Consider the following 9,760-nt stretch of genomic DNA (forward strand, 5'->3'; position numbering starts at 1 on the left):
CCAGTATGTGCTGGTGTGAGTCCACTCCTATACATAAATGTGGCATCATGGGTCGATGACGTTTTGCTACAGTATATATATATTGTGTGTGTGTGTGTGTGTGTGTGTGTGTGTGTGTGTGTGTGTGTGGTTGTTTGTGTGTGTGTGTGTGTGTGTGTGTGTGGGGGAGGGTGTATGTGTGCGCTCGCATGCCTGCTGGCTTGTGTGTCCAGTCTTACATGAGTAGCATGTGGCATCATGGGTAGACATTTCAGTGTACGGTAGTGTTTTCATCATAACGTATAAAAAGCGGGACTTCTGCACACGTGAGTCAGTCCTCGGTACAAAAGCAGGAGTGTCCAACCCGCACACTACAGGTGTGTGGTGTAGAACGTCGGGGCGCCGTAGCCTTGAGAGCCCAGCATGAAGGGCGAGAGCACGGCGGCGTGGCCGGGCGTCAGGAATGGCAGCTGGACCAGACCTCCCGCCGAGGGATGGTGGTGGCTCGCGTAGGCCGGGTGCATCAAGTGTCCGCCCATGGGGGGCGACTGACTCATCGGGCTCATACTGCCAAGGCCTCCCCCTCCCCCGCCCCCCGTGGGGGCGCTGGTGTCGGCACCCGGGTTCTGCTTCTTCCACTTGGTCCTGCGGTTCTGGAACCAGATCTTGACCTGGGTCTCGGTGAGCGACAGCGACAGAGCCAGGTTGAGGCGCTCGCACACGGACAGGTAGCGCGTGGACTTGAACTTGTTCTCCAGCGCCACCAGCTGCTCGTAGGTGAAGGCGGTCCGGGCCCGCCGCGGCTTCCCCGACTTGGAGTCCGAGCCGGAGCGCTTCCGCTTGGGCTTGTTGCCGCCTCCCGACTGGCTGCCTCCGGATTGGAGGCTGGACCCCCCTCCGGAGGGGCTCTTGCTGTCCCTGTCAGGGTCCTCTTGGTGGCTCATGCTGCCGTCTCCGTCTCCGTTGCCGACCAGAGCTGAGCTGCTCTCCTCGCTGCTGTACGGCTCGTCCACGGCCTCTGAGTCTGGAGTCAACGGAGCCCGGTGGAATCCACCGTCCTCAGAGCCCCTGTACATGTAGCCCTCCTCTAGGGAAACACACACACACACACACACATGTGAATATCATCAATTCATACCACACACTATACCTGTAACTTTCATTAGCCCGCAAAAAAAAGTTGTTTTATTATTATTATTATTATTATTATTATTATTTTAATTGTTCCAGGGGCATTTGGCCCGCGGGCTGTCAGTTGAATACCCCTGACTGAGCCCCTCTATCTAGTCTATACCCTCTATATAGTGAGAAGGACCACTAAACCTCCTCGCCAAAAATAGCCGATCCACAAGCTCACAACGTGCCAAAGTTGTGTCGCGTTGTGAGCTTGTAGATCTGCTATTTTTGGTGAATGTTCTACCCAGAATAGGGATGCTGGGGTTCAAGTGGTTATGTCAAGTATGAAGTTATTTTCAATCCGTCGTAATGGAAACGACTACCGTATTAAGGTTACATTAAAATGTAAGGTTCTATAAAGTAACTAATTCAGGGGTGAAAAGGTTATTTGCAGGGGTGACCTGAGACAAAAACGTTTGCAAAGCACATGGATTAGAGACACCATTGTGTCAATCTTTATTCCAATATTTTCTGTGCAAGCTAGACAAAAAAAGCAGACTACCAAATGTTATGGATATAAATGGTAGTATCTCATCATCTCACATGAAATGACAGACACACTTTTTGTGACTAATTGCTTTGCAAATGTGGAGTCCTCCTCACGCACACTAAGCACTAAGCTGTTGTTTTACAGTTGTACCCCACATGCAGAGATGGCATCATGTGACGCACACCATGAAATGATCTGTGTTCATTCATCCACTTGTGAGAACTTAAAGGAACACTTCACCACTTTTCAGCCTATCTTCATATAATAGGTCCTCACTAATAATCATGATAAAATGGCACGATTGTTTTCTACTCAGTCTGTGTCTCATAGGAGGGCTGTGGGCAGTTTAGAAACCGTCCTCCAGTGACATCATCATTAGGCAGGTTTTTTTTTTAAACATGATTTCTTTACAAAACTGTTTAGATTTTCATTATCGTGAGAACGATGGCTTCCATTTTTGCATTGCAACTTTTCAGGACTATAAAGCCTGCAGTTTCTATTAACTTGTATTCCCCATCGATGATGTCACTGGAGGACGGTTTCTGAACTGCCCACAGCCCTCCTATGATACACAGACCGAGTAGAAAAAAATTGCGCCATTTTTTCATGATTATTAGTGAGGACCTACTGTATTATATGAAGATAGGTTGAAAAGTGGTGAAGTGGTCCTTTAAGGGTATAAATGGAAACAAATTGTACCATCTCAGAGTTAAATTATTCAATTCTATCAGGACATTTTTCTTTGGTTGTGTCTCTACGATTGTTGTGGAAATGCTGGATTAGGTATAATCCTAAAGCAGAACGTTACCCATACTCTGTGGCAGAAACGAAGTACTCTACATTTACCGGTACTCAAGTTTTGTTCTTGATTACAATTAAACTTTACTTTATTTCCATTGTTTTATACTTTGTACTTCTTCTCAACTTTTTACTCCATAATACATATTTGACATCTTTAATTACTACCTTTCAGATTTAGATGATTAATACAAAACATACATTAAGTGATATATGACTACATTTTATATTGTAGGTCTATACAGTGTAATCTATACCCAGCAGCACATAAGTGATTAGAATCAGCCCATCTTTAGCGGCAGCATTATAGTGATACATTAATGTAGTAATTTCAATCCAATAACGTGATTGTGAAGTGGTACATTCTGCATAATGAGTATGTTTACAGTACTGTATATTAATATATAGTTTTTCTACATTGTGGTTTTGCTACTTTTATTTATTTCAAATAATCAGAGTACTTCTTCTACTATACTATATGCAGGGGTTCTCAAATTGGGTTCTGGATGGTCCCCACAAAACCCAAATCTTGTGGGGGTCTCTGCATGGCACCAACTATTTTCAGATGCGGGTCCGCAGCCCAAATACATGGACTACAGTAATTTGAGAACTTCTGCTCTCATGTACAGTGTGTAGATTTGTATGTGCTTCTATTTGTGCTGCTAAATATGAACCTCTCTCCTTTTGTATAGCTCTGTTTAACGGGTGTCCAAATGTCGAGATCAATCAAGGTTGATCTTGTTATCATCTGTACATCAGACCAGTGTTTCTCCTACACTGGGGGGACGCCAAAGATCACAGGGGGAGGGGGAGGTGGGGTGGCATGTCTGTTTGGAGGTAGTCCAACCACCTGCCTGGTCTCATCACAGCATAGTGGTGATCAAAGTGTCCAGTACTTGAGTTAAGGTACAGAGATAGACTCTGCAGCCAGACCATTGACTCTCACAATTTTCAAATGTCTGTGGAAAGGAAGCGCTGAAAACCATCCGGGATTTATCCCCACTTCCATTTCTTTGCAGTAACTTGCTTATCAGAAATGGAAATTCAAAAACAAAAATGTTTTTAAATGGGACGGAAATGACGAACAGACATCTTCCGGAATGGGCATTCAGCGGGTGTACTTCCAGACTCCATATAGCATTCAGAGATTGTGAAATTGTTGTGGCTACGCAAGAGTAAAGTAGCTGGTCAAATATTACTAATTAAGTGAAAGTTGCTCTTTTTAATTTGTACTCAAGTTATATTAATCAAGTATACGTGCATTACAAGTGGGTTGGTTTTTTTTGGGGGGGGGGGTGGGGGCATTTGGCCCGTGGGCTGTCAGTTGAATAGCCCTGACTTGGACCCTCTATACTTAGTGAGAAGGATCACCAAACCTTCTCGCCAAAAATAGCCGATCCACAAGCTCAGAACGTGCCACCATTGTGTCGCGCTGTGAGCTTGTAGATCTGCTATTTTTGGTGAATGTTCTACCCAGAGTAGGGATGCTGGGGTTCAAGTGGTTATGTCAAGTATGAGGTTATTTTCAATCTGTCGTAATGGAAACGACTACTGTATTCTCTCAAGTTTTAGCATGAAGCATTCAGAGATTGTGAAATTGTTGTGGCATAGTGGCTACGCAAGAGTAAAGTATAAATTAATCAAGTACGTGCTTTAAAACAAAGTGTTGATATTCAAAATAAATAATTGAATAATTATTTTAGTATTTACTTGAGAATATATATAGGCCTACTTTGTCCATCACTGAAATGTAATGATTATTGGCATGTCATCTGTAGGTGACATTCCTGTCATTAGGACACTGAGTGGGCCACGCCCCCTCATTAGACCCCTGATTCAGCCTTTTCGTTTCAAGGACCCCCACTTCCATACAAATTCACTCCTACTACATCCTTAAATAGAAAGTGTTTATTTAACTCTGAGAGTGTACAAATGGGCCCATAAAGGGTCAATTAGGTTACATTTGACAGATTTACAGACGTGTAAGGGTCCATTTGGACCCCTGCATGGTCCACGGACCCATGCTACCCATGCTGAAAAAAACCTTTTCACAGAAATATTACAAATATTACACTTTGTATTTTCACTATTTGTCAACCTTTTAAAACTGGTTATCATTGTAGTGGAAATAGAGTAGGCTACAAAGGCTGGAAATTAATTTAAATGTCATAATAAAATGTAAAATAAATGTGTAAAATGTGTAAATAAAATTAGAGATTTAGTACTTAGGTAAAGCCTAAGTACTAGGCCTAATAAATTAATAAATGAATGTAATATAATGTAAATATTTAGATTTTCATGTTGTGCGTAGGTGATATAAAAAAATATCCTCTAAATGACTGTTCAAATAAAATAAAATGCAATGCAATGTCCGAGTACAAAGAGCCTTATGGGGTGGGGCTCCGGCATATAGGCTATAAGTGGTTAAATCTGAGGTATAGGCTACAATTTACAAATGTCAATTGGACCCGGCCGTTTACAAAAAATGTTCAATTAACAGGAGTTTAACATGAGTTTTGCTGTAGTAGCCTAACACAACATAGGAAATGCACGCTGTTGATTTAATAATAAATTGAATCCAAATTCCGTGAGTGACCACAGTCCTGTCTGTCCGTCTGTCTGTCCGTCTGTGCTCCAAACGCGGTGACAATAAATCGGTATTAATTGTAATATTTTAATATAGGCCTATCTCATCATGTTTTGGCTATACGGTATAGCTATATACGTGGCACTGCGGCAGATGACGGTATTTGCGTTTTAGTTTTGGCGAAGAGTAGCCATGGCCTAGACAAGAAGTTTTATTCACAGAATAGGCTATAGCTAATAGATATTTGCCGCGTTTTAATTGCTTCGGTTTTCAAAATGTTAGCCTATATCAACTGACATGACATCTGCTATAGCCTACACGTGAAATGGAATTGTTTATCTAACTTAATGAATGCCGTTGTGCCGTGAAATGACGCGTTGATTGCTTGAAAACAATGGACATTTCTAAACAATTATTCTCAAACTTTTTTCAGTTCAATGACTGCAGTGTGATATAAATTAGGCTATTATAGTATAGCCTACCCCTTTTTTTTTTCTTGGTCCCCGATCTACAGTGTAAAATCTCAGTTATTCTATGAAGATTAGATTGTGTAATTTAATACATACATTTTGTACCCATAATACACTCAGAATTAGGGAGCCACGAGGGTCATAACATATAGTTCTACAAACCATCGTCAATAATATGCAAACTAGGCCTACCCAATAAATATTATTTGACTTCTGATGTTCAACTAATTAATTGTTTAATAATAATAATAATAATTATTATTATTATTATTATTATTATTATTATTATAGGCTAGTAATTACCGTGTGTAGGCCGTACGGTTTTATTTGGGAGAGAAAATATAAGAAATCTATTCAATTTCTGATAAGTTTGAACTGCCTGCACTGTAATTTGTTGAACGATTTGACAACTATCGAATAATGTCATTTTCTGTGACATGGAAGGAACTACAAGTCAAATCAAATCGTCCAAAAGTGTCAATACTTAATGCTATCTTATCATTGGCCTCATTATCAGCATCTCTATTGACTCCTAACCTGAAAATGTTAATTTTACATCCGTTGGTCAACATAGCTATATAGCCAAGCCAACTAATAAGACTAAGCATGCGTGCATGTAGCAGTATCGGCTAATAGTGGGCAGAATGTTTTATATTCTATTAGTTTAGTTTATTTAAGTTTATGGACATTATATATGAAATAGACTGGCCTATATTTGTCTTTTTGTTTGCCTTGCGAAGTTGCGAACGGAATGTCCTCTGGATGACGATATGAGCATAGAGAGACGGTCTAATTTATGTCCGTCTAAATCCGCCTTAATCCGTGTGTAATCGACCCACCTGCTCACTATAACAATATAAGTGGCATAGATAGCCAACATTCCACAACAGGCTTGAACATGCATACATACATATAGAACTAAATAAATCGTAAGATTCATTTAAATAATACATGATATAATGAATAGTTGTGACTTGTGAAGACATATAAGTTTGGTGAGTTAAAACGGCTGTAATGGGCTGTCATTATCAATAGCATCGGTATATCCGGTAAAAACCTCCTATCTCCATTTTGTAACTTTTTTTGCAATGCACTGAGCTTAGAGATCGGCTATTATATTTGTGATGCTATTTTCTAACGTTGACTTTGAAAGTTTAAGTGTTTTATATTGAACCAATGAAAAGTATTAACAAGAGCCTCTGTGACTAAACAATAATATATCCATTGGAGCATATAGGACATACAAGGTTTCCAGCGACGATAGCTGACTGCCCGCTGTATAGCAGCTGGCTGGAACAGATATTCACCGTTCAATAATGGAATATCGATCGCTCTCTGTCTGTCTGTCTGTCTGTCTGTCTGTCTGTCTGTCTGTCTGTCTGTCTGTCTGTCTGTCTGTCTGTCTGTCTCACGCACACGCACTCTCGTTTAGGGTTCAATTAAAACCGACATCGAATGGTTTTAATTGTTTTTCTTTAGGATTTAATTGGATCTTTATCCGGTGGCCTATTAGGATATAAAGGCCCGTTGAATGCATTTACAGTTATGACACCTCGCGATTAATAATTCGGCTACAGCGAAATGGGACAAAGAGAGCGTATTAGCGAGAAAGGCCAAAACATACTTTTATCAACTTTAAAAGGTATAGCACAGAAAGAACTGCCGGTAAGTTTGTTATTTCTTTATTCTTCCGAAGAGACGGAGAGGGGATTTAAATGACCCCAGTTTGATATCACTGTACGCTATATTAATATTGGACCCTTCTCTGGGATCCCAAACTGTTCATTTGGGTCACATTTGGACCACCTGATGGTCCCCGAACCCCAAGTTGAGAACCAGAAATTTAGATAATTGATATACAGATTTTAATTTAGAAAAGCTTAGAAAGACTTGCAACACAAAAGTTATATAGGCTACAAATGAAAGTCCATTTGATATCACAGTACATTTCTTTATACTAAATTACGATTACAAAATAAAAATACATTTATTATTTTAGACACGCGTGACCTTAGTAAAAAAAACGAATTGATTGTAAACTTACTAATTTTCGTGCACGCGCTGCCGTCCCCGCAGGTGTCCGGCGGCTCGTGCAGGTCCTCCTCGTGTGTGTCCCGGTGCTCCGTGCGTGATCCCGGCGCGTGATGTCTTCGGCTGCTCGTGAACTTGTTGGGATCCAAAATGTCCAGAACCGAGAAGGAGGTTGTTCTGTGTCCACTAGACCCCTGTGTATAATTATAATTATTATTATTATTAATAGGCGAGTATTAGGCTATACAAAGTAGGCCTACTAGGCTACATCAAGCAAAATCGGAGTAATTATTGACAATTTAGCCTATTACTGGAATAACCTCCAATAATTCTGTTGATATCCCATTTTAATTAATCCCATAATATACTGGCGGTGAAAACAAGTCTTCAGTGCCTTCTCTTCTCTGGCGTCCTGTATAATTTACAGAAATAATCACAAGACTACTAATAAATAATATAGCCTAACATACAGCCATAAACAACTTGAGAGGCATAATCCTCATGAATGCAGCAATGCATTTGAATAATAGTTGGTATAATAGTTTATAAACAGTTTGACACCGAATGAAGCAGCTTTCAATGGATAGTTATTTAATAATGTAAGTTGATTTATTTTATATTACCGAATCTCACGGAAACAATACAAATGGGATAATTGTATTCATGTACAATGGTTGGTGTTGGAAGGAATCGCATGTAATTTGTATTTTATTTGTTTCACCATGCAGTTTCCCCCCCCCTTCAAAGTGATCATCATCTTACAAGCTATAGGCCTATACTTATAGTGAAGTCGGACTGTACTTTTACATGTTGCAACATTTACTTAAATTAGGCCATATACTTTTATAACATTTTGTTGTGATTCTGATTGCATTTGAATCATTTTTCATGTTTTACCCTGCCCTATTATTCGATAAGACGAAATTCAACAAATCGAAACATCAATAACACAGCACTAATTCCTCAGTGCTAAATCCCAGAATGTACAAATACACAAGTATTTACCAATAGGCCTAATGTAGCCTATACGCGTGCATTGTAGATTAAAAAATGCATTTACAAATACAAGTTACGAATATATCGATTTATAAGTTATAAAGCCAGTGTATCAAATGTAACCCAAATGGACCGCAAGTGTAGGCCTATTGTAAATCACAAATGTAGCCTATACAAATACACATTACAAATGAAATGTATCCATTCGTTATACATGTGATCATGTTAGACGAAATGTATTGATTTGTAACTCCCAGAGTCAAAGTGTAACCAAATGGGTCCATTTAGTTACACTTTGTATACTCTGCAGTGACGTTCTGTTTTTTATTTTTTTTATTTTATTTGTATTTTTATTATTATTATTATTTCTTTTTTTGGTCCCGTACCTGCTGTGATGGAGCCAGGAGGTCCGCTCGGGTCGGCGGGCTGTCGGTATGGTTGCCGCCGGGCTGAGGCTCTCTGGAGGCGGCCACCGGACAGGAGAAGCCCCGCTGTTTGTCCACAGCTGTGGTCCCGTCCAGCATGTCTCCACTGTCCGGCCCGACCACGATCACCGTGGCCGTAGATTGAGCCACACTGTCACCCTTCAAATCTCGGCTCATAGCGTCAAATTACACCAGACATATGATCTCCCATATATTTAATTGTATACTACACAGTTCCCATTAATATACTACTATATCAATTGATTAAAAAATATTGTATAAATATATATATATTTGGTTAGTAGTAGATTCAACGATTTTTACAGTCCCATTTGTTCGTTTGTGTCATTTCAAACTCCAGTGTCACTGCAAAACTCACTAGGAGGATGCTCCATTAGATAATTATGCGTATGGCTATAAACTTTTGCACTTTTTCGCAAAAATCTCGCGTCAGTCCAATTGCTGTTGTTGTTGCTGTTTCTGTTTTGTTGTTGTTATTGTTTAGTTGTTGCTTTCTTGTGTAGTTGAGTCGGAGCGTCCCGCCAGGCAGGTCAGGTCAGATCAAATCACGGTGGGGTTTGTGTCCAGAGTAGACTGTCTAGCGTAACTTTCTCCTCTTTTTTTCCCAGTCTCGTGCCGCTATTCCCTCTCCTCTCCTCTCCTCTCCTCCCGTCTCGTCTCGTTGTTTATAGGTTATATTCGTTTCTTTCCTGTTATGCGTTTATAAAATAATAATAACAACAACAAGGACCACAGTCGGTGTTTCCATGAACGGGGAAGGTTGTCATCGTCGTCACCGGACAGCGCG

At 40.3% G+C, this 9,760-nt stretch overlaps 1 protein-coding gene across 1 annotated transcript; it reads right to left on the minus strand.

Moving 5' to 3' along the window:
* Positions 1-350: 350 nt before the first annotated feature.
* Positions 351-9,129, minus strand: nkx1.2lb (NK1 transcription factor related 2-like,b; the record flags this gene model as incomplete). The annotated part of the gene is made up of 3 exons (XM_079496860.1): positions 351-1,066; positions 7,545-7,725; positions 8,914-9,129. 3 exons carry the CDS (start codon positions 9,127-9,129, stop codon positions 351-353), a joined length of 1,113 nt encoding a protein of 370 aa, XP_079352986.1.
* Positions 9,130-9,760: the final 631 nt, after the last annotated feature.

Source organism: Electrona antarctica (assembly GCF_951216825.1).
Source record: "Electrona antarctica genome assembly, chromosome: 1".
Taxonomy (NCBI): domain Eukaryota; kingdom Metazoa; phylum Chordata; class Actinopteri; order Myctophiformes; family Myctophidae; genus Electrona; species Electrona antarctica.